This window comes from Ursus americanus, chromosome 9, assembly GCF_024610735.1.
Source record: "Ursus americanus isolate L20-20 chromosome 9, mUrsAme1.1.p, whole genome shotgun sequence".
In the NCBI taxonomy this organism is placed as follows: Eukaryota; Metazoa; Chordata; class Mammalia; order Carnivora; family Ursidae; genus Ursus; species Ursus americanus.
Window position 1 is genome coordinate 64,555,269 of NC_142135.1, and position 25,741 is coordinate 64,581,009.

Sequence of the window (25,741 nt, forward strand, 5' to 3'; positions counted from 1 at the left end):
TTCATGTGGATTCTTGCTTTTGTCTAGTATCCTGTCATGTTGGCCTGAGGGTCTTCTTTAGTATGTTTTTGTAGGGCATATTTGCTAGTTTGGTTATCCAATAAAGTTTTATTTTCTCCTTCATTTTTGAAGGATAATTTTGCCAGATATAGAATTCTTGGCTGACAGTTTTGTTTTGTTTTGTTTTCCTTTGAACACTTCGAATATGTCATCTATTGGCTTTTGGCCTCCATGGTTTCTGATGAGAAATTAGCTCTTAATCATTTTGGAGCTTTCAAGATTTCCCAGACAAATCTCAATTGATCTATGTTTGAGCTTGCTGATTATTTCTTCTGTTCAAGTCTGCTGTTGAGCCCCAGTAAATTTCTCATTTCAATTATTGAACTTGCCAACTCCAGAATTTCTATTTGGTTCCTTTTTATAATTTTTGTCTCTTTACTGACCTTTTCTATTTAATAAAATATCATTCTCATGCTTTCTTTTAATTATCTAGACTGATTTCCTTTAGCTCTTTGAAGATACTCACAATAGGTGATTTAAAGTTTTTGTCTAGTAAATTCAACACCTATGTTTCCTCAGGGAAAGTTTCTATTGATTGCCTTTTATCCTGTCTCTAGATCATACTTTCTTGTTTCTTTGTATGCATCATAATTTCTTGATGAAATTGGACATTCTGAATAGTATAATGTGGTAACTTTGGAAATTCAATTCTAGCCCCTCCCCAAGATTTCTCGTTTCTATCTGTCGCAGTTATTTTTTTTTATTGTTTAGTGATTTTTCTGAACTAATTTTGTAAAGTCTGTATTCTTTGTCCTATGTAGTCACTGGACTCTTTTCCATTTGCTTAGTAGTCAGCTAATAATTAGACAGATATTTCCTTAAATGCTTTGAACCAAAAAAAATCTAGCTGTCACAGGTCTCTGTGTTAATTGGGGTATGCATTCAACACTTCTCTGGACAGCTGACAACTCTGCCTTCACTTTCTCCTTGCACATAATTTCAAAGGTAGCCAGAAGTGAGAGTTTAGGATTTTCTCAGGTCTTCCCTGAGTATACCCACAGTCCTGGGTGTATGTGCTGCCTTCAAGATTCTCAAGATATTTCAGAATTTTTTGAACTTGTTACTTCCCAAAGCATTTCATTCCCTAGCCTTTCCTTCTAAGCTTTTTGGTTAGTCTATTGTTTGCTCCAAAAGTTATCTATTGCTTCTGAAAATAGCAACTAACACATTTACCTATGAATGTTTTCAATAAATGCACCATCCTCAACCTCCTACCCCTATCTACTAACCACAGCAATTTTAGCATGGGGCATGTTGTGAATTAGGTAAGTTAAAGACAAGCCTTTTGAGCCAGACTGGTCAAAAATAATAATCCTTACAAATAAGGTCTATTCAAGTCTACCACTGATTTGAGGGGTGAGGGATGAAACTAGTGTAAATGAACATATCACAAAGCTCATTGTTCTTACCAAACACCAGCCTTTTTTTTTTTTTGAATAAGCACTCTCTAGATTGAAACAAGCTATTTACTAGTTTCTAAAGTTCAAAAAAGTTAATTCTGTCTTTTTCCCCAGTGTTTGCTGCTGCTGTTGCTTTTATGAAAGGTGGACTTTTGGAGTTCCTTACTTAACCATTTACACTGATATCACCTCCAAAACATTCTTTTTTGTAACTATGTTTATATTGTAATTTCATATTTTTTGGAGGCAATCTCATATAGCATAAAGTCAAATAAAACCTGAATCTGTCCTTATACATGACAGCGAACAATTGTGAATGGAGTCCTTCAGAGAAAGGAAGCAGGATTATAGAAGGGAGAAAACCTTTTGAGATAAGGGGACTCCAGAGGGATTTATTTATTTATTTATTTTTATAATAATTTTTTATTATGTTATATTAGTCACCATACAGTATACCCTTAGTTTTTGGTGTAATGTTCCATGATTCATTATTTGTGTATAACACCCAGTGCACCATGCAATATGTGCCCTCCTTAATACCCATTACTGACCTATCCCAATCCCCCACCCCCCTCCCCTCTGAAGCCCTCAGTTTGTTTCCCAGAGTCTACAATCTCTCAAGGTTCATCCCTCCTTCTGTTTATCCCCTCCCTTCATTCTTCCCTTCCTTCTCCTACTGATCTTCCTATTTCTTATGTTCCATAAATGAGTGAAACCATATAATTGTGTTTCTCTGCTTGACTTACTTCACTTAGCATAATCTCCTCCAGTCCCGTCCATGTTGCTGCAAATGTTGGGTAATCATTCTTTCTGATGGCTGAGTAATATTCCATTGTATATATGGACCACATCTTCTTAACCCAGTCATCTGTTGAAGGGCATCTTGGCTCCTTCCACAATTTAGCTATTGTGGACTGTGCTGTTATGAACATTGGGGTGCATATGGCCCTTCTCTTCACTACGTCCGTATCTTTGGGGTAAATACCCAGTAGTGCAGTTGCTGGATCATAGGGCAGCTCAATTTTTAACTTTTTAAGGGACCTCCACACTGTTTTCCACAGTGGCTGTACCAACTTGCATTCCCACCAACAATGTAGGAGGGATCCCCTTTCTCCACATCCTCTCCAACATTTGTTGTTTCCTGCCTTGTTAATTTATCTCAATGTGGTTTTGATTTGAATTTCCCTGATGGCTAATGATTTTGAACATTTTTTTCAGGTGACTGTTAGCCATTTCTATGTCTTCTTTGGAAAAGTGTCTGTTCATATCTTCTGCCGTTTTTTAAATTTGATTATTTGATTCCCATGTATTGATTTTAAGAAGTTCTTTGTAGATCTTGGATACGAGTCTTTTATCTGTAGTGTCATTTGCAAATATCTTCTCCCATTCTGTGGGCTGCCTCTTAGTTTTTTTTGACTGTTTCCTTGGCTGTGCAGAAGCTTTTAATCTTGATGAAGTCCCACAAGTTCATTTTATCTTTTGTTTCTCTTGCCTTTGGAGATGTGTCATGAAAAAAGTTGCTGTGGCCGATATCAAAGAGGTTGCAGCCTATGTTCTTCTCTATGATTTTGATGGATTCCTGTCTCACATCGAGGTCTTTCATCCATTTGGAGTTTATCTTTGTGTATGGTGTGAGAGAGTGGTCAAGTTTCATTCTTTTGCATGTAGCTGTCCAATTTTCCCAGCACCATTTATTGAAGAGACTGTCTTTTTTCCACTGGATGTTTTTTCCTGCTTTGTCAAAGATTAGTTGCTGAAAAAGCTGAGGGTCCATTTCTGGGTTCTCTATTTTGTTCCATTAGTCTATGTGTTTGTTTTTGTGCCAGTACCATGCTGTCTTTGTGATCACAGCTTTGTAGTATAGTTTGAAATCTGGCATTGTGATGCCCCCAGCTTTGTTTTTCCTTTTCAACAATTCCTTGGTGATTCAGGGCCTTTTCTGGTTCCACACAAATTTAAGGGCTGTTTGTTCCAGTTCTTTGAAAAATGTCATTGGTATTTTGATTGGGATGGCATTGAAAGTGTAGATTGCTCTGGGTAGTATAGACATTTTCACTATGTTTATTCTTCTGATCCATGAGCATGGAATATTTTCCATCTTTTTGTGTCTTCTTCAATGTCTTTCAAGAGTGATTTGTAGTTTCTAGAATATAGATCTTTTACATCTCTGGTTAAGTTAATTCTGAGATAACGTATAAATTTTGGTGCTATTGTAAACGGAATGGATTCCCTAATTTCTCTTTCTTCAGTCTCATTGTTCATGTATAGAAATGCAACTGATTTCTGGAAAAGAAGAACAGGCCTAACCCATGCACGAGAAGGCAGTTGATCAAGATTAGAGCAGAGATCAATGAATTAGAAACCAGGAGCACAGTAGAGCAGATCAACAGAATTAGAAGCTGGTTCTTTGAAAGAATAAATAAGATCAATAAGCCACTGGCAAGACTTATTCAAAAGAATAAAGAAAGGACCCAAATTAATAAAATTATGAATGCAAGGGGAGAGATCACAACCAACATCAATGAAATAGGAAGGATCATTAGAAACTTTTATCAACAGCTTTATGCCAATAAATTAAACAACCTGGAAGAAATGGATGCCTTCCTGGAAACCTATTAACTACCAAGACTGAAACAGGAAGAAATTGATTATTTAAACTGACTAATTATGAAGAGATTGAAACAGTGATCAAAAACCTTCCCAAAAACAAGAGTCCAGGGCCTGATGGATTCCCTGGGGAATTCTACCAAGCATTCAAAGAAGAAATAATACCTATTCTCCTGAAGCTGTTTCAAAAAATAGAAAGAGAAGGAAAACTATCAAACTCATTCTATGAGGCCAGTATTACCTTGATCCCCCAACCAGGCAAAGACCCTCATCAAAAAGGAGAATTATAGACCGATATCCCTGATGAATATGGACGCCAAAATTCTCAACAAGATCCTAGCTAATAGGATCCAACAGTACATTAAAAGGATTATCCATCATGACCAAGTGGGATTCATCCCTGGGATGCAGGGTGGTTTGACATTTGCAAATCGATCAGTGTGATAGATCATATCAACAAGAAAAGAGTCAAGAACCATATGATCTAGAGGGATTTAAAATAAGTTTTCATAGAGGAATTTTATTTTCACAGGCAGAGATGTGATGTGGAAAAACTGGAAAAATATTATAGGCCAACAAAAGCAAAAAATTTAGATTATGGGAAAGCTGACATAATATTTGGGAAAAGGAATGGATCCACTTTGACTTGGTGAGGAATATTTAGAGAGTGGTGAGGGAGATAAGACTGAGGAAGTAGGTTAAGGCTTCAAATACCTATATTAGAGAGTTATATAGCAAGTCTTATTATCAAAAAATAATTTGTATTTACTGTACATCTTCTTTTACCCTCAGGTTACAACCTCAGTCTATTCTGTAAATATCAATGTGATTTATCTTGGCATACACCTCTGTTGTCATCTGCAAGCCATATCTTACTCAGTATTCCATAGCTTTAAATAACACATTTGTGAGAAAGTTATTAAACCTTATTGAAACTAAACATATTTTAAAACCCTGTATGTCTGAGTGAGATCACATTCCAGAGGCTCATTCATCACCTCCTTGGATAAACTTTTAAGTACTGGGCATCCTGGTTTTGGAGTCAAAACAGACCATGACTAAGAAAGAAGAAAAAGGTGTGTGTGTGTGTGTGTGTGTGTGTGTGTGTGTGTGTGTGTGTGAGAGACAGAATTAGAGGAAGCAATACAGAAAATTGCTCAAAGCCAAAAGGAAAAGGAAACAAAATTCTAAGGTCTAATTTTTGGAACTTCTAAGGCTTTATAATAGCTATTCACTTCTAATCATCCTCAAATAATAAATGAATAGAACAGTCAATGCTATTAGAATAATTTACTATTCATCAAGAATAACAAATGAGGGGAATAAGTTGTTATTTAAATCTCTCTAAAATAGCAAAGAAGAAGGAGGAAGAAGGAGAATTACTACTGTTTTTCAGTCTGTCAACAACTTGTGCAGTTGTGGCAGCATTGCTGGGACACTGGAGGTGGTATAAGAGGAGACGGAGCCAAATGTGCTTGCAGTCAGTGCCTCTGGCTTGGCTAGACACCAAAGTCAGCTGAAACAATGATAAATTCTCCTGGTTATTCCAGCTCCAAACAGCAAAAGACTCTCTTGCTTTACTAATGCTTTGCCCCCAATGGGTTGCCTCTTCCTCTCATTAATCTTTAGTTTATGAACTCTGTTGGCAAGAGGCATACAAATCATCCACAAATCACACACACAGGTAGATGGTGTTGACAGCTCCTGACATGTAGGGCTGTTCATTCATTGGCAGTAGTTCTGAATCAGCATCAACCTCTACATTACTAGTTTAGCCACACAATGCAGATGTGATGCAGATGTGATTTGGTCGTGTTCTTTATCTATAACCCCCTTCCAAATACTCTCAATAAAAATAAGGGGTGGGGATTAGCACTGGGGCACAATGTTGGGCATGGGAATAAAAAGTAAAAAATTGAGACTAGTTTCCCATCAGTCCACCTACAGTTCTTGAATTGCCATTAGCACCATCAATTGGCATTAATGGCAGCCTGCTTGTGTTGGAGCACCAAGCTGAACCCTCAGCAAGGAGCTATTCTAAATACATCTTTTACTACCACTAGTGAAGAGACTGAGAATTCACACAGTCCATGGGGGAGTGTGTTCAAGATAATCCAGACATTACATCCATCTGCCTCTTGGAACTTGGCTTTGTTAGTGGGGCCAGCTCATCAAGTTAGATTCCACCAATATTGATGGTGAGTTTCCTATCAGGGTCACCCTAGCCAATCACTGCAAAAAAAGAATTAAACTTCCCTGAGGGCTAATGAAGTTCTAAACTGGGATCTAAATCCTTTTATACCAAATAGGCCTCTCTGCGCAATAAAATTTAGTAGATTTTATTTATGGGAAATAGATGTCACCCAGTTCTCTTTAGCAAATCCAAGACCCAAATGGCAGGGGATTTGTAGGGCGTGGGGAGTTGACAGCATAAGGCATCTCTAAATGTCAGGTTACTGAAGTGAAATTTCTATATGGCTTATACTTGTTAATATATGTGGTTGAATATTTTAAAAAGTAGGTAAGTTTATCTTTCTGACACAAAGGACAGAGCTGCTAGATAAAATACAGGGTATCCAATTAAATTTAAAATTTAGATAATCAATAAATAATTTTTAGTATAAGTAAGTGCCCAATATCGCATGAAACATACTTATACTAAAAGTTTATTCATTGTCCTCCTAAAGTTCATATTTAACTTAGGGTCCTGTATTTTAATTTTCTAAATCTGGCAACCCTAAAAAGGGGACTATATCATACAAGTATCCGCTCAATTCTGGAAGAAATGCTGTTATGTATATATGATTATGGATAAGTGTACCTTGTGGAATTGCTCATGAACTTGTTACTGAACATGTGAAAAGGCAATGCTCTAAATCCTGTTAAACTGTTATTAACATGTGATTTATATTGTGAATAAAACACCAATAAATATGTATTATGCTAAAATAAATAGCATACACAAATGGTTCCAAACACAATATCACTTGATTCCTAATGCCATAATCAAATGGTTTCATGCAAATGAAATGGCTCTGGTAGTTATCAGTGTAATGATGTTGTGAAACAGCCCTACTGTCAGGTAACCTTATCTCTTATGCACTTTTCAAAATGCCTAAAATGTCCCACTAAAGCACTTTTAAAATTAAATAATGCCTTGCTATTTCTGAGGTGAGATGCCTGCTGAGTTTAAATCATTAAAAAAAATAAAGAAACGTTAGTAATTTTTCTGCAAAATTAGGTGGTTAGTTATCTGATTCCATGAAAGAAATACATTAACATATTTTAGGTTAAGCTAAGCATTTTGGTAAATGTTTAGTTAGAATAATCAATATTTCTAAACAAAATGATCATTCCAAAGATAAGTCAAAGGTTGAGCTGCAGAGGCTGAATCTGTATGTATAAATATCCAGGAGGTCTTAAACAGAGTAACTGTTGCTCACCGAAGAGTTTTCTTTTTTGTTCAGCAATACTGATGTTTTCCTGTCAGGCTCTAACTCCTTGAATCTTACCCACTTTATTCCCCATCTGGGGCCACGTGGTATCTTCTTACGCACTCCTTATCAGTCTTGATAACCAGGTGCACCCCACATCAGTCTCAAGTACCACAACCCCAGTTTAAGGCTAAAGAAATTTAAGGAAATCTGGCCAGCACTCGGTGATTTTGTATCCCCTCACCATCACACCTGTCCATCCCTGATCTCATGCCCCATAACAATTTACTAGGTTTAGCTGTACCAAACTATGACTTGTTTGGCTCCCAGATATGCGACTCAAAGTAGGTGTCTACCTATACCCTATCAATAAGTGGTTGCATGAGTTGCAGCAATCTAAGTGATTTTAACCCAATTATCTCTTTCCCTATTCAAGTGAAGTTCCTATAATTTAGAGTAAGATGACAATACCATGGGGTGGTAAAAAGAAGGCATATGTGAAGTTTAGCTAGTTGTAATCTTGATACATACAGAAAAGAAAACCTAAGTAAAAAAAGAATAAGTAAAGGTAGATCAAGTGAGTTCAGATGGGTATAGAGGAAGAGAAAGAAGATAGAACACTGTGTGGAGCTCAGAGCACTATGAGACTAGGGGGTATGTTGCAAAAGGGAAGGCTCTGAGATATGGGATTCCATCGAATGTGTAGGAAGAAAGTACCAAAGCCAGTTTTCTCTTTTATCCATATTGCCTTGAACTAGCTGATTTTTCCAATGGTTATGGGTCACATTTTCCTACTTCTTTGCAAGTATAGTACTTTTAAAAAATTACAATTGTAAATGTTACAATATCCAGTGTTTGGATTTTGTTGTCTTCCTTTTGTTGTCTAGATTTTGTGTCTGGATTCTGTTGTGTTCCTTTAAAGAGTGTTAAGATTTGTCTGCCAAGGCATGAATTTATTTATAGATTAATTTGACAATTTTGAGGTTCATTTTCAAGCTTTGTTTAGGCAAGTGTAGAGTAGCCTTTCCTCAGAGTAGTCTCTACACTCTGGTCAATCAGGACAAATATGTGCAGGCTCAGGTAATTTTCTAGCTTATGACTGTCAAGTATCTGTTCTTTCCTTGGTATTTCTTATTTCCCTAACTTCATGGAGTCTCACCTTATACATGTCACAGTTTAGTATCTGGCAAAAGATTTTAGGGTATCCTTATTCAAGTTTCTGGAACTCTTTATCTTATACTCTTCCATGCAAATTCTAGTTATCTCTGCCTCTGCAATCTTTGATCTGTCTCCTCAGAAGCATTCATTCATCCATCCAATAAATATTGATTGTGTACCTATTCTATGCCAGGCATAGTGTTCCTGATGCTTGGAAATAATACAAAAACATACAAACCCTAATTTTAGAGGACAATCATGTTTGCATATGTGGGAGACAATAAATAGAATGAAAACAATAAACAAATAATAAAAATATAAATCATATAGTATGTTAGAAGATATAAGCTCTATAGAAAACAAAAGAGAACAGGTTACAAGGTATCAGGATAAGGGAGACTGAAATTTTAAATTGGTGGTGAGGTTTGACCACATTAAAATGTGACTTTGAATAATGGCTTAAATAATATAAGGGAATTAGTATGTGAATATCTAGTATGTGAATATCTAAGAGGAAAGATGAAGGAACAGAGGAGTGTTCTTGGAATTTTGAAGGATCAGCAAAGATGTAACTGTTTAGAACTGAGTGAGCTATATAAGGCTCTTGTTACCCATTATAATGACTTCAGTTTAGTAAAACAGGGAGCCACTGCAGACTTTTTAGTAGATGAATGATATAATTTGATTAACATTTAAAAAAAATCTTTTTTTATTTATTTGAGAGAGAGAGAATGTATGAGGTGGGGCAGAGGGAGAAGGAGAGATCCAACTTCAAGCAGACTCCCCACTGAGTGTGGAACCTGATGCAGGGCTCAACGTGGGGCTGTGTGGCTCGACATGGGGCTCAATCTCATGACCCATGAGATCACGACCTGAGCAGAAATCATGAGTTGGATGTTTAACCACCTGAGCCACCCAGGTGCCCCTAATTTTATTTACATTTTAAAAGAAGCACAGCACTCTTGCTGTTCTCTTATATGTGCTCTCAGTAGAGGCACAAACAAGGAATCAGAGAAACCAGTTATAAGGCTCTTGCAATAATCATGTTCAATGGACAAGTGTGGTGGAAATGGAGATAGCAAAAAGTGGTCAGATTTTGGATAAATATTTTCAAGGTAAAGGACTTAGAATCTTATAAAGTAATGATAGCGAGCATGAAAAAGAGATAAGGAGAAATCTTATAAATAACTCGAAGATTTTGGGCTGAGAAACTGGAAGATAGAGCTGCCTTCCAATGAGGTAGAGAGGGCTATAAATAAGGCATATTAGCAGGAAGAATACCAGGAGTTGAGTTTTTAATGGAAATATTAGATTCCTGATAGGTATTCAAATGAAGATATCAAGTAGACAGGTGAATATAGGAATCTGGATTTCAGAAGAAATGTCTGAGCTGGAGATATAAATTCGGGAGTCATTGAAATAAAAATTGTATTTAAAAACATAAGATTCAATGATATCACCAAGGGGTTATGGATAGAGATAAGAAAAAAGTGAAAGAACTAAGTTTTGAGAAACCATGACATTAAGAGGTCAGGGAGAAGAAGAATAAACAGCAAAAGAAATTGAGAAGAAGGATCTAGTGAAATGGTAAAACCAAATTTCCTGGAAGTCGAATGATGGCAGTGTATCACAGAGGGAGAAGTGCTCAACTCTGCTAAATACTACTGATTAGCCACATGTATGAGGACTGACCATTTGGTTTAGCAATGTAAAGGGCATTGGAGAAGTGATAAGAGAAATTTTGATGCAGTGGGTGAGGGCTAAAGCCTGACTGGAGTTGACTGAAGAAGAAATGAGAGCAGAGGAACAGGAAATACTAGTTCAGTAAATTTCATCAAGAAGTTCATTGATGAGAGGGGAGAATGAAGGGATAGTAGCCAAAGGGGTAAGAAGAATCAAAAAAGGATTTTAAGATGAGAAAAATAACAGTAAGATGCCACGCTGATGATAAAGCTCCAAAAGAAAGCGCAAACGGATAATGTAGAAGAGAAGGAGACTTGGAGAAATATCCTCATTTAGAGAGGATGAGATCTACCTACCACATAAGTGGAGAGGTTAATTATGCATAGAACCATTGACAGTTCATCCATATAAACAATATGTGTAGATATATGCAGGGTACAATGCAGGTATGAAAGTAAAATGATGGGGAATATCATGCCCCAAATCTTCAATATGTGCTCCTACCTTACCATCCTTGCTCTCAGCTGATGACTTTGCATCCTCCTTAATTGAGAAATATTGAAGCAATCAGAAGATATTTTACACAGTCTCCAAGAATATGAGTGCATCTAGGAAGGGTACAGAGGTAGAGGAGAGATAAAAGGGTAGTCTAGGAGAGTGAGAGAATGGATGGTCTAGGGAAAAAGGCTTGACTGCCAGGCAACATTATGGATGCACCCGAGATTTATGATCATAAATTTAAAGGGAGGCCAGTTAGGGAAGTTGTAAATTTTCTCCACCCACACACCGTCCAAATGTGGGCAAGAACTAGGCAGTGATATGGATAGTGATATTTAACTATCAGCCATGGTTTTGCCATAAAGAGTTGGGATGGAATTATCATGCTAGACCATGGAATTTAAGCAGGGAAGGACATGCAAGAGTTTGGAGGATTAATTGATTCCAGGTCCTTGGCAGGGAGCTGTCCAGCCAAGGCACAAAGTCAAATTTGGGTGAACATCACACCCATCTGGGCTAATGATGATACTTTAGAAACCTGATCTGGAGAGAAAGACAGGGCAGCCTTTAATTTAGGTATCAGAGAAAAATGAACAAGTGGGTCAACCAGATAGCTGCCCAAGGGTACTAGCTTCTCAAACACATTAACATATTACTGAGGTACTAAAACACCACTGGAGATGCAAAAAAACAAAAATAAAAAATGAAAAAAATTACCCAAACTCTTCACAAAGAGGTTCTAATGTGGTTGTTCAAAGTACTCTTCTCAACCCTGGACTTCACTTTGCCCATACAGCTTCAGCCTGTACATTCCTGAATTACTGTGGTTGGTTTCTTATTACTAATTTTATGATTTTGCTTTTTAATATTATTTCTATCAGGGCTACTCAGGGATACATGAAGTCTTAAAAATGGATACTTTAGCCAGAGCCCATCGTTTACAAGGATCCAAATTCATTTTAGCTACCATGAAAAAGAGAAATTTATTGTTAAAAAGAAAAGCCACCTTGGGGACACAGTAGGGACTCAGGCAGCTATCTCTCCTGTGAAGTGGGATGGGAAGATACTGTCCGTCTCATAGGCCAGGTGACTACAGCCATCAATGCTGCATTTTGTGTATTCTTTTCAATAATCTTCCTCTGTTTGCAAATGAGCCAATGTGGCCTGCAGCCCTGCACTATTTGTCCTCACAGGTCTAATATGAACCTGACCAGTGACCAACTCTCTGTATCTCTATATCAACATTTGCAAGAAGGATTCTGTCTTTTAGGGTTACTGGCCTGTCAATCGATAGGTTGATCTAGACAGGTGTTTGCTTAAGGGATGTAATCAACTGTAATCAGGGAAAGCTGAGGTTATATAACCATAGATGTCATAAACAATGGTCCTTTCCAGAACAAAGGACTATAGATGGATAAATATGTCTTTTAAAGAAAAACACATCTATTGCAAGAAAAATCACAGGACTCATTATTAATATACTTTCTATCAATTCCATTTTCACGGCTTTTATTAAATAAGCAGGGAAGAATGCAGGAGCCAAAATGATCCCAACCCTGGCTACTTTTCTTTCCTCTGGTCAGTTAAGGATGAGTTTTTTACATTAGATTTTTATTCATTTATATATTTTTTAGTTAGCTTAGCATATAGATTCTTTGTTAAAGCTGCAGCTGATAAAGGCAGCAGAGTTAAACCGAAACTGAGTTTTACCAAAAAGCTAAAAGAGTAACAAGGAACCCATGCAAGAACAGGCAAAAAAGTGCCTGAGTGAATACTTTAATTAACTCACATGCAATTTTAATTAAAAACATAATGTGTCAGGAAAATGAGTAATGCCTTAGGGCAATAAAATAGCTGGGTTTCTTGCTTAATCTTCTGCTTCATCTCTCTCATGGCACGTGTATATTATTGTTAAGAAAAGATTTTCTTCTTCTTCTGTTTCATAGTCAAAGAGAACCCCTGCTGACAAAATTAGTTAAAAAAAAATAAGAAAGCTGTAGAAAAATACCCTTTGGGAGGACTCTCCTTTCTTTCTTAATCAAGAGTCCCTGATTTCTTTTGGCTTGATCACTTCCTTTCTTAGAACACACCCTTTCCAGAAAAGCTGATAGCTGGATCAAATCAAGGCCTCTAAACTCATTCTCGTCAAAATTTATTACCTTTCTGTGACTAGAATTATAATGAAAGGCCAACAATCTCTTCCCTCCCCTTCGATGTTAAGTGTCCAAGAGTGCCTGGTTCCCTGTGGGGTACAAAAATAACACTGACGTGGACTCATATGATTTGGTTTTTATTTCCCCTCTTTTTGCAAACTAACTGTAAAGCTTTCTGGACTTCAGTCCCCTAACCTACCAACTATGGAGAATAAAACTTGCCTTCTTTGGCTGCAAAGAAGGGTAAATAGCATCATGTACATGAAAATGATCACCTCTCCTTAAGGCTTTTATTCTGGTATAATAGAAATGTTTTGCTGTTGTTGCTTTTGTTGTTGTTGTTGTTGTTGTTGTTGTATAGCTCACCATTTGCCTTCTAAGGGGGATTAATCCTGGTAACTTCACCAATAAATAGGGGAGGATGGGAACCCAGCACAAGACCTGGACCCTATGTGATGGAAAAACAGAAAGGAAAATTACTGTGGTTCTAGTTAGGGAGAGAAAGGTTTGGAAAATAAACATGTCCACTGAGCAGTTTTAAATGACAATACTGTTCAATGTCTCATGTAAGTCCCCTCTATTATCTTTCTGATAAAATCTCCAGAAAATTCCACATTGTTCACTATTGATTTGTGGGTTGGTGAATCCTTTCTGGAAACTGCACAGAGCTACAAAGTCCTGCCCCAAGGAGTCTGGTTGAGGGGAACAACTGATTTCTAAGATTCTGTAAGATTGTGACAACAGCCTGACCCTTCTAACAGAAAGGACTCACCATCATGATACTCTGCTAGTCCAGTGACAGCTCCAGTTGGCTGCTAGAACCAAAAAAGAGGTTGTCCCTTAAGGTTTTGCCTTTTAGAATTACTCTTGGTTCCTGGAAATCCCAGTGTCCCTCTTCAATCATCTCTAGAAGCTAAATTATAGAAAATGTGATACTCAGCATTATTGATAGCCATTGTGTTACCCAGCTTATCTCCAGAACTTGCCCAAAGCCTTGTGGTTAAACTTGGAGGATAATCTGTGTCATCTCTTTGCAATTCTTCTTCTCCAGAAATGACTGGATTCTGAGGCTGGAGTTGAGTGAGCTTACCTAAAACTACAAAGGATGCTAGTACCAAAGAAGTGAATAAGTTTTAAAAAATCGGACAGGGATGTCCAAGAAATCAGAAGTGGTATCTGCACATCATAAAGGCCAGGAGATCCAGCAGTCAGGTCACTGGAGTTAGCAATATGGGCCCCAAAAGTTTCACTTCTTAGAATTTGCAGTTATATATTCCTTTATGAGCGAGCCATGGGCTAGCCTATGGGTGGATTGGCCTTGAATAAAAAGCCAGCAGCACATCGTTGATGATGCCCCACAATGTTTCACTTGTAGCCACCTAGCCAGATCCCTCACCATGCTCTGAGAAAGAGCACGGAGGCACTGGCTCCCCCTAGGCTTGAGGAGAGCTCCTACAGTCTAGAGGGATGCTCCTTGTCGTTAATCCTCCTCTAACCTATTTGGAGTAAAGAAGTCACCACTCCAGCATATCTGGGGAACTTGATAAAAACCCCTCTTTATTCTTTTTCATATATTATCCATAAAGCATTTGTTCACACTAGTTCCCTGAAGTATCTTAGGTGCCTTAAACTCAATGTATATATACTGAATCTTAATACTTTTTCCAAGTTTTCCTAAAGAAAGCATAGTCTATTTTTAATGAGATTTTGAGGCTTACTCACTGTAATTGTATTTTCACCCAGATGTATTGGACAGATAACAAATAAGAATAGACAGATAAGCTGGGGACTTAACTTGTGCCAAATAAATCACAAATTATAGATAAAAGTTCAGGCCTGAACTGGTTGTGTGCTAAAAGATAGGATCAAATTTTATATTACATTTCCTGCTATTGTAATCATTCACCCCAGATTTCCTCTTCCTTCTGCTCAGGCTGCTTTTCTGAGAACAGGTGGAAGTTCACTGTAAGAACTGTTAACTTGGTACCAGTTCATTGGCCTCTGGGTTAAAGATAAAGAACTAAGAATACAAAAGAGTTATTAGTCACACTTTCTAAAGTGTGCTTTTCCAAAAAGTGGCCAATTGAACGTCATGGGATTTGTACCTTTTTTGGTTCCCAATCCGAGTCTTCCATTTCCAAGTCCACTGGCTAGAACAAGAGGTTTTCACTGAATGTTAAGAGTCACCAATCATGGCAAAGAAGAACATGACAATTCAAAGCTTCCTTTATAGAAATAACAGCAATGCTTTTCTGCCAGCATAGTGACTGTGGTACAACACAAGTCTATACACATATGGGGACAAATTAACAGTGTGTCTTTTGTGAGAGAGAAAGAGTCTGAGTCCATGAGGTTTTTGCATGGTTGCCTCAAGCCCCAAAGTCCCAAATGACCCTATAGCCTCTTTCTTTCATGTCTGTTTCCTGTAGCAGCCCAGAGAAGCTGAGGGTCGATCAACAAATAATTCTACTGAAACTTCCCCTTCCATAACCAGTGTTCCTTGCTTTCGTCTGAGACCTGCCCAAATCTTCCTTGAGAAGAACTCTATTCTGCACCAATCAATTTGAGGTAAACTTTTATTTTAAATGTCAAACTTTCCATTTATCAAAGCAGTTCTCGGTCATTCTAGCCTCATGTCAATCAGGAGTATAAGATAATTTAATATATTGCACAGTCTCAATATTGTAGAGCATATAAACAATTGGCATTAGCATCGAGATGCTTCTTTCTTGTTCAGTTTCTACAAAATACTTATTTCCAGAAATCATCTGGGTTTTTTCTCTATGCCTTTCTATACCCCAAATTTCAATAGGCATTCCACTACTATTAAAATAAATCAATTAAAAATACATTTCTACCTCAAAAATTCATTCTTTTTACTATGTTTCCATCAATACTTTTGGGGAAAAGTCAGTAAGCATAATGACACAAACTCCATTGTATAGTAATCTGAGCCCTGAAAACTTGACAGATAAATGAGGCAGGTGAATGCATATGAGTCTATGTGACCTACAGTTGGCCACATGCCTAAATTTCCCCCAGGGGACCTTTAATTGGTTAGATTTGAGGGATTAGATCCTGGTTACAATGCAAATAACCTTTAATTATTCTCTTATTTCAATCTCTATAGTGTAACTAAATTCCTAAAAATTTTCTGAGCTCAGCTTTTGGGAGAAGAGCAAAACTAAAGTATGCTGGGTTCAATTGAGAAAGAATGAGTAGACTGTGTCAGGAGGAGTGGTAAGAATTTTTGAGGCTGGGGTTAATGTGACTTCATGTTCATCACAATTTTGACTATAAACTAGCCTGAAATCAGGGATTTCCCAAGAAACTTCCAGTTCAGGGAAGACTCAAAGTTCTCTTAGCAATTACTCAGGGCTCTCTGAGGTGAGTAAAGCCCAGGATGGTTCTTCAGGACATCCCTAGTTTCACCTAGTCTCCTTAGGCAGACAAAGAAGCATCATTTACTGAGAATTTGAGCTCTCTTCCCACTGCCAAATGGGGTGTTGGTGAGGGGGTCACTGTTAGTGCTTCCCTTAAAGCCATGAAAAAAAGTGAACAGTCCTGACTGCCTGGGACAGGCTATTGGAGGAAGGGATACTTAAAGAGAGAAGTCTGAGGTATAGAAATTCAGGATATTCAGGCTGCCTTGGGTGTGCACTCTTGTCACTCCAGTCCTATCACTGCCATGGCAATGGGAATAAAATCATTTTCTAACACACAGGGGACTTTCTACTTTCACTGGATATAAAGTAATTTTTATTATTATCATTTTAATGGGTACTAATCAGCTGGTAAACATACGGGAAAAGCTTATACTAACACCTGTTCTCTGCTGGTATGGAGATCTCTTTGCAGTATTCCACATAAATAGGCTTAGTTCATTAAATACTAAATACTGTATTAATAATTGACTTCCTTGGAAACAAATTGGCCCCAATGCTGTGTGTTCTGTTTTAATTTTCCTTGTAGAGGCACAAAAAACATAGAAAGCTTCTTGTACAGGGTATTTTAACCAAGTAATCACAATTATTACTGAAAACAACAGTTCTAACGCTTTTTTGCTGGTTTCCAGGGACTTGTGAAAAATTCCCTTTTTTCCCCCTTTGCAAGACTATTCATTTCATTTAGCTTTTAAAGGCTATTTCTATACTGTCTCAACTGCAGGATCTCGCTTTCTAAAGCCAAAACACAACCTGCTTTTTTTTTTAAAAAAGCAAATAAGAAGAAATCAGAACTACTTAGCTCAATTTACTAAATAGATGTATGCAATTTGGATTCAACATTATTTTTAAAATAATTTTCAGCTTTTCACTTCATATTTATTTAATCTATGAGAATAAGGATAAAACAAGGAAACCAAAACAGAGAAGTAAGATCAAATGAGGCCTGTAAAATAGGGTAAACTCATTTTTTTAGCCAGCAAGTCACCATGAATATGTTCCACCTGTGCCCCCATTGGTAAGCCTAATATGATATTAATAATAAAGTGTGTCAATGATAATGATCACTATTTAGTGACTTTTACATGATACACACTATGCCAGGTACATTGTTCAGATGAAAAAGCCTGTAAGGTAGCTATTATTATCTCCATGTTTCAGATGAGTATACCGAGGTTCAGTGAACTTAAATTTTTAAACTACTGAGTGCTGAGTTCAGGATTTAACCTAGGGCTTAATCCCCCTACTACTCCATACCATTTTTTCTCCTTGATAATAATAGTTACATTTACTGAGCATCTACTATGTGTGCTAGGCATTGTATACCTATCATTTCTAATCCTTATAACAACCCTATGTGATAACTACTTTAATCTCCCTTTAATAGGAAAAGAAATTGAGGTTTAGAGAGATCCAATTCCTTGTCCAGATTTGCATAGTTAGAAAGAGGCAAAACGAGATTTCAAATCCAGTTACATAACACCAAAATTGGGCTTCTTTCCATTTGACATCACCATCTGATTAAGGATTAATGGTGGATTGACAGGGAAGAATACATTTGTTAAGACTAACACTGAAGGTCATGGCCAATGATAAATTGAGGTATTAAGGAATAAACATTGTATCTATAGGATACCTGAATCACCTGATTTTCACAGGTCTGGTAAATTAATCAGAGAATTTTGGATAGGTCAAAATGAATCCAACATCTTAAAACTACATGAAATGTTTAAATATTATGTATCATTTTCTAACAGCTCTGTTGATCTTAGTGACTGGTTCACTATCTATTTGGATATTGAGTTATTGAACATCACAAAATGAGTAGAGAGGTTCGATTTAAAACCCAAGGTTCTTGATTCTTCAGACCAAGTGGTACTATAGTACAACTAATCTTCTCTATCAGCTATTTGGTCTTTCATATTTTAAGAACAAACAACATGCAATTAATGCTCTAGAGATATGGAAACCAACTTCTACTTTTTAGGATACATGTTTTTAAAGGAGATGTATATCATAGGATTATGTTTTTGAGCTCTGAAGATATTAAACAATAATGATATAATTCTGTTTTCTTGATTTGCTTACATAAGAAAATAGGTAGTACTCTGTGTGTGTATGGGGCCAGTGGGTTGCATAGAAGATTAGGTCTTTCTTAAAAGATGGGTAGCATTCTAGCTACATGACCTACATAATGTAACCCTACCTCATTTCTCAAGCCTCTGCTTTACAATTAGAATGTGCACGTCTGCCCAGGTCCAGAGGCAATCATGATGTGCCAGGAATCATACTCAAATAACCTGAGTTTTCCACAGAAGGGTAGAGAACAGCCACCAAATCAAGGTATCTCAGGCTAAGCAGTAGTCTTTTCATTGACTTCTTAGTCCATTTTTCTCCACCGACAGAAACACAATGGTGAGGCTTGCAGCTTTGGTTTCATTTGTGTTTGAATATCTCAGACCTCATCCTTGCACACTCGTTAACTCATCGAGTAACTGGAGTTTGCTATTCTATGGATGAATACAGATGGTGACTGCTCCTGATTTTTATCCATGGCCAAATTTCCTTGTGATCTTGCTGCCAATTCTACAAACTGTAATGCTACTTGCTGCCTGGATTACTACTAACCTTCCCTTATCCTTGGACATTTTCTTTGGCCACATAGTCATCTACCAAACCTGTTCAATTCCATTGAGCCTCATTCACTGTCTATATCTTCCCAAGTATGCCCCAATGGCACATCCTGTCTCCGTTTCAAGAAAGAAAAGTAATGCTGTCATTCTCACTCTATCATCCTTGAGCATCTATACCACCTGTATGAGTCCCATTGCAGTTATTTTTTAAAAATACAATTCCTGTTCTTCTTTTCTATTAGCTTCAGTTTCCCCCAATATATTTGTCAAGATGAAATGAACCAGTTAAAATCTCTGAAGAGAGACTCTACATTTTGAGCCCGATATAGCAGCTCAGTTCTCTTGTTACACTTCCACGGAAGAAACTTGCATCCAAGTACTGAATGTGTAACAGCATCCACCCAAGAGAATTGTAATGGGTTGAGGCTGCCAATTTATTGCTACTGATAAGAAGGTGTGAGCAAGTTGCTGCCCCTCTAGGCTAGAGCTCAATGAGCAAAATAATTTTTCTTCTTGTCTTCAAAGAACTTGTGTGGCTGGCAATATTCTATTCATTTAATTAACTTTCAGTTATTTCTCAGGGGTAGTAGAGATGAAAATCCTAAGTTTTCTTGTAAGGTTTGAATAAGTTCTGACAAATACATTTAAACAGTAAGAAGAAAAAGAACATACCTTCACTATTTCATACGTTTAGTTATCAGTTCAGTATTTATCTGCCTTATCAAATCAAACCCACAGCTGTTTGATGACGACCCACTACTTACAAAGCATTGTGTTAAATGCTCAGAACAACCTGTGTTGTGTTCACGAGGAGCAAAGTTATGCTGACTGCAATAGAGTCCACCAAAAAGAAAGCCATCTTCAAATCACAATCATAATACAACTTAATACGGTATGTGTGTAGTTTGTGTTTTCTCAATTGGAATGCAACTCTTGAGGGAAGAACTTCTATTTTCTACTTTTGAAAACTTGCTATTACAAATGCCAAGCTTGGTACTTTATATACACTAGAGTATGTTAGTGAAAGGAAATGGAGGCTCCATTGAGAGTCAGCTAAAGACTTCACTGTTTTGTACGGGGGCACTAAGATCAGTTACAGCGTGCACATCTAAGATACTTTGTGTCTCTACCTGTTGGAAGTGCCAGCCTGCCCATGGCTTGGAATGTTGACACTAAATTGAGTTCTGATATTTGTTGAAGTCTTTTAACAATTAGTTTATTTAGTTTTCTTAAGAATAAGGTCGCTTAGGACTTTTTACTGTTATTTTTATTATCTAATCAGATTCATATTATTTCCTGAGAAAAAATTTTTTCTAGTTTTCTAACACCTGCTCCTATGGTCTGTGTCCTTGTTTATTTTTTTGGGTATTGTTTATCTTTCAGGCAATAACCTAGGGGAGTAGATTAGCATGTACACGAAAAGTATGTTCTTGAGTCCTCCCTACGGTCTGAGGATTTCAGAGGTTTTCCTCAGATCAGAGATCACTGGGTAAACTTTGCTGTGGGTCACCATCTCAAAACCCTCTGGCGCTCCTTCCTCAGTCTTATCTTTGTGTCTCTGAGAACGCTTTCATAGTTTCAAGTGCCTAGACGCAGGTTTTGTCCCGCCCCTGCTCGGTGATGATAGGCCTATGGTTAAAATATGGAGATAGAGGTTCACGACATGATATTTTGAACCATTACAGTTCTGATGGGTCTTCTCAGTCTAAAACTCTGCCTCTTCCTGGTCAAAAACCTGCTTCCTTCATGTTTTCTCACAGTGATGCTAACTGGTATGTTTCTCTTTTTAAGGGACACAATAGCACCAGGGATAATTTGGAATTTCAGTGGCCATCTAAGGGGAGTTTTTGACAGGAAAAAGATTATTAAATTGAAATTAGCTTAGAACAAAAAGCAAAGACACCTTCATGAGGAAGTTGTTTTATTTGTTTAAAAGATTACTTTAACAGAGGAGACATATCCTTCTCTGTGGGTTTTTGTTTGTTTGTTTTTATTTCTGGGACTAATAAATGCTGGCTTTTAATTATAAGTGTTGAAAAAATTGTCAAAAACCCAAACTATTCTAAATCAGTTTTCTGCCACTCTCTTTTGTGTGTATGTATGTCAGGTATTTTTCTACATTTAAATTTTCTTCCCTCTTCTTACAGAGGGAGCATAATTGCTTTTGCATATTAATCCTCTATCTTGTAACTGTGTTATAATTGCTGATGAGTTCCAGGAGTTTTTGCTGTTGTTGATTCTATGTTTTTTTCTACATAAACAATCATGTCATATAAGTACTTTTTACACCAATAATTTCATATTTAATGAAGATGACTCCCTCTTGTCACCTATGACTTTTCCCCTTTTTTTCTCCTCTCTGAAGAAACACGAAAGATTGATTTAAAAAATTTTTTAAAGTCAGTTAAGTGTCCACTCAAGAATATTTAGTCCAGATAAATTGTCTAAAATGTCCAAAGGAAAGTAAAAATTAGTTATTAAGTTGCGTTTCTTTTTGTGTTTTGTTTTGTGTTTCTCTTTAGGTGTATTTACATAATAGCCTTTGTAACTATAGATACAAAATAAGACAAAGGTATAGTTCTAAGATAAAAGACGTGTTTTAGCTTAATTCAAAGACTTTAAAAACTAGATTACTGTATATGCATGATATCACCACAGTAAATTTCTCATGATTTAACCTTCTTAAATATCCTACATTAGTTTGGTGAATTAAGTAGTGTCACTGTTTCTATAACTTGGTCAAAGTTTAAAATTATATGTACATAATTATGCTCAACTAAATGGAATGATAATGATGAATAACTCTTTATTGAAGTTAAGTCAATGTACAGTGTTGTATTAGTTTCTGGTGTACCAATATAATAATTCAATAATTCTATACATTATTCAGGTCTCATCACAATGTGTATTCTTAATCCCCTTTATCTATTTCACCCATTCGGTCACTCTCCTCCCCTCTGGCAGCCGCCAGTTTGTTCTCTGCAATTTAAGAGTCTGGAGTTTTTGTTTGTTTGTTCATGTCTTTTTTTCTTCATTTGTTTGTTTTGTTTCTTAAATTCCACAAATGAGTAAAATCATATGGCATATATCTCTGTCTGACTTATTTCATTTAGCATTATACCCTCTAGGTCCATCCATGTTGTTGCAAATGGCAAGATATCATTCTTTTTTATAGCTAAGTAACATTCCATTGTGTGTGTGTGTGTGTGTGTGTGTATGTATGTGTATATGTGTGTGTATGTATGTGTATATGTGTGTGTGTATATATATGTATGTGTATATGTGTGTGTGTATATGTATGTGTATATGTGCGTGTGTGTATCACATCTTCTTTATCCATTCATCTATTGAAGGACACTAGGTTGCTTTTTAAAGATTCAATTTTATGAAATTCTTATATCCTACAAACTATGATTTAATGTGAACTAAAATCGGTAATTTCTAGATACTTAACTAAATTTAAGACCTTAGACAAATGATTAAATTAATTAATAAATAATCTTTGGAAGCTTGCACAATTTCTAGGTAAGCAACAGATACAAACATTGGTTAGCTGAACCTAAATTTAATTTATTCTTATGTCTTATAATGGCAATAGATTAACAAAATATGCAAATGATTTTGAATGACATTATATATGTTTATTTTTGCCTTCTTAAATAAGTGTTCATGTGAAAAAATAAGCAATTTCAAGATTGTTCTGTTCTCTGGTTTTCTCTTGTGTCTAGAGAGAAAAAATGATTACTTTTTTTCAACTAAATGATTGCTTTGGTTAAAGAAAAAAATCTACATACATGATTATTTAAAGTAGGTACAATAGTTATGGAAATATACAAATATGTATACAAGGTAATGAACTTTGTTTTTTTTTTAAATTTTAAATGTTACATGATACATTTATTGTATATTATACTGCAAATTTCATTGAATGATGTATGAAACTTCCAAGGCCCAGAGTGCTGTCATTTGTTTTGGTGGTACTAAGATCAATCCTCTCCAGAAGCCACAAGTTATCTTTTAGGTTAACACAGTCTCCTCATGATTTTAAGAATCACTTGCAATTATAGATTATACCCTATTTCAAGCTGATATGACTAATAAATGCAATAGACTTATGTGATAACTAAGGCTTTGTCACCAAAGGTATTAGCTGCATTTCTAAAACATCCACCTAAATAGTTCCTGTATAATCGGAAATCTACAGATTTGATATTCTGAAAAAATCCCCAGAGAATAATTGCCCTTGAACCTTGATGAAAAAGAAATGAGCAGGTATTGTTAATAACTCATGTAACAGTGAAATTCCAAGGTGTTGATAATTGGGGTAATGTTTACCAATTTAAAGCAACATTACTTCTTTCTTAATTTTGAACATCCACTCCATAAAGGGAACTTAAACAGAGAGTTCTCTTTAAATGACAAGTATATATGTAGACAATTCTTACCAAAACTTTGGAACAAGCTAGTGATTGCAAAAGTAGACAACTTCCATGCAAAACAATGAAATAAAATTAATTTTCTGGTTCTTTAGCACTCTTTTTCTTACCGTTTGCTCTACCACTAATGTTGCCTGTTAGTATACCTTGACATCATTTATTAACTGACTAAAAAATTTCTCAAAAATATCTCCCTTATCTTTGTCCTGCTACTTTTAACTTCCTATGTTCTTTTGCCACTTAAATCAGTACCAAACTCTCTGGCATATTTTTCTAAATTAATAGCTACTGTTATAATTTAACTTATTGCCAACAAAATTAATAATTACTAATTAATTATTAAACAGTTCAGAAAATAGGCTCTCTTTTACCATCCTCTTCTGATACTTAAGTATGCCTCACATCATTTATTTTTATTTTTTAAATATTTAATTAATTTATTTATTTGAAAGAGAGAGAGTGTGTGCACGTGTGTGTGAGTGGGGGGAGGGGAGGAACAGAGGGAGAGGGACAAGCAGATTCTAAGTTGAGTCAGGAGCCCTCAGGGGGAGGGAAGGGGCCTCCATCTCATGACTCAGATCATGACCTGAACCAAAATCCAGAGTCAGAGGCTTAACCTACTGAGCCACCCAAGTGCCCCCTCACATCATTTAATACCAACCTTTCAGGCTTATAAAAATTGAACCTTGACCTCATGTTAACTAAAAGCTCTTGTTGAAGTTATTAAAATCCTATCAGCAAAATATAGCCCATCAGAAGTGAAAATTAATATTGGGGCTATCCTTAGTATAATTATTATATTATATTATATTATATTATATTATATTATATTAATCTATTAATATAATAGTTTGCTCATAGACAATCTGGCTTGTTTTGAAGGAATTATTTAACTCCACTCGAGAAATCTTATATGTTTGAGAAATGCAAATGGTTCATTGCTGTTATCCTGGACATTACCCTTACTTTCAATATAGTCCATGACCCAGTAGGACATTACTTCTGATATGAGTATTAAACTTATATATTCGCTACACACTGACTTATTCCATGTATTCATTCTAATTATTAGAAACTTTGTGAACTACAATTATCCCACAGAAGAGAATAATATGACTGTAATAGATAGTCTTAAACTTGTCTCTGGTCTTGTCAAACATCTTAAATGACACTAATCTGCCCTGGAAACTCAACAGTTTTAAATTTATTGCCCAGCATCGTCATGGACAACTCAAAAGCTATTGGTTTTATTTTACCTCGCTAAGGAAGAGGAATCCGAAAGTAAATACTTCTTTGCCTGACCTTTATGTTACAAGGCAAGTAAAACAACCCATGACTAAGAAAAATAATACACACAGTTGGATTCTGGTACACGTTTCATTGGATTAGGTTTTATAATCTTTATACTCCTGGCTTCAAGACTTGTTAGAAGGACTAGTAATCATTTTTCTGTGGTAATTGTTTTATAGTTAGCTGATGTATCTTATTCAGAATCTTAAGTGCTACAGCACAGCCATTTTTACATTAGGGTGACTCAACAACTCACCTCTTAAGAAAAGGAAAAGGATGGACTAACCTTTGTACAATAACCAATCATGCTCTCTGGACACCCTCCTGATCTTGATCAGCAACATCCTGGCAATGAAGAAAATGTAAATATCATGGATTAATATCCCATGGTCTGTATTTGTCTTCTCTTGGTCAAAAAGGAGGACTGAAGAAAAAAAGCAGGACCTGACAGCTAAAAATTTTCCTGGCATTATCAGGTCCTGGTGTTGCTAGGCGCTGTCCTGATTCTCATAGCCAGGTATTGATGTTCTCCAGTTAAACATAAACAATTTCTCTGAACACCAATACCAGATAAGGTCTCTTATCTGACCATGACAGTGAAGGATCAAGACAAAAGCAAGAGCATATCATAATTCTGTCCAAACACAAACAAAACATGAACATTTTTAAACCACAAGAACTATCAAGCATCCACCTATCATGGCTAATGTATATGACTACTTATTCTTTGGCAATTACAGCTCTAAGTTCAGTCTGTGTTTTCTTACTTCTAGTTAGACTTTTTGGGATCACCAATCAGAATTACTTGCACTTCAAGTCAGCATCAAATCCAAAAACAAAGCTTTGCTTCCCTAAATACTCCCTAAAAGCACCTAATGTGAACCTGAATACTATATATAATTAGACATTTCCAACATTTTAACATGTCCTATGGTTAATAGTCTTC

At 36.3% G+C, this 25,741-nt stretch overlaps 1 protein-coding gene across 1 annotated transcript in view; it reads right to left on the reverse strand.

Annotated features, from left to right (window-relative positions):
* LOC148109489 (uncharacterized) overlaps positions 1-25,741 on the reverse strand; it is a 228,587-nt gene that overhangs the window by 46,258 nt on the left and 156,588 nt on the right. The window contains exon 3 of the mRNA XM_087864863.1: positions 25,082-25,140. Coding sequence (XP_087720989.1) covers positions 25,082-25,140 — 59 coding nt within the window. The remainder of the gene's footprint in view (positions 1-25,081; positions 25,141-25,741) is intronic.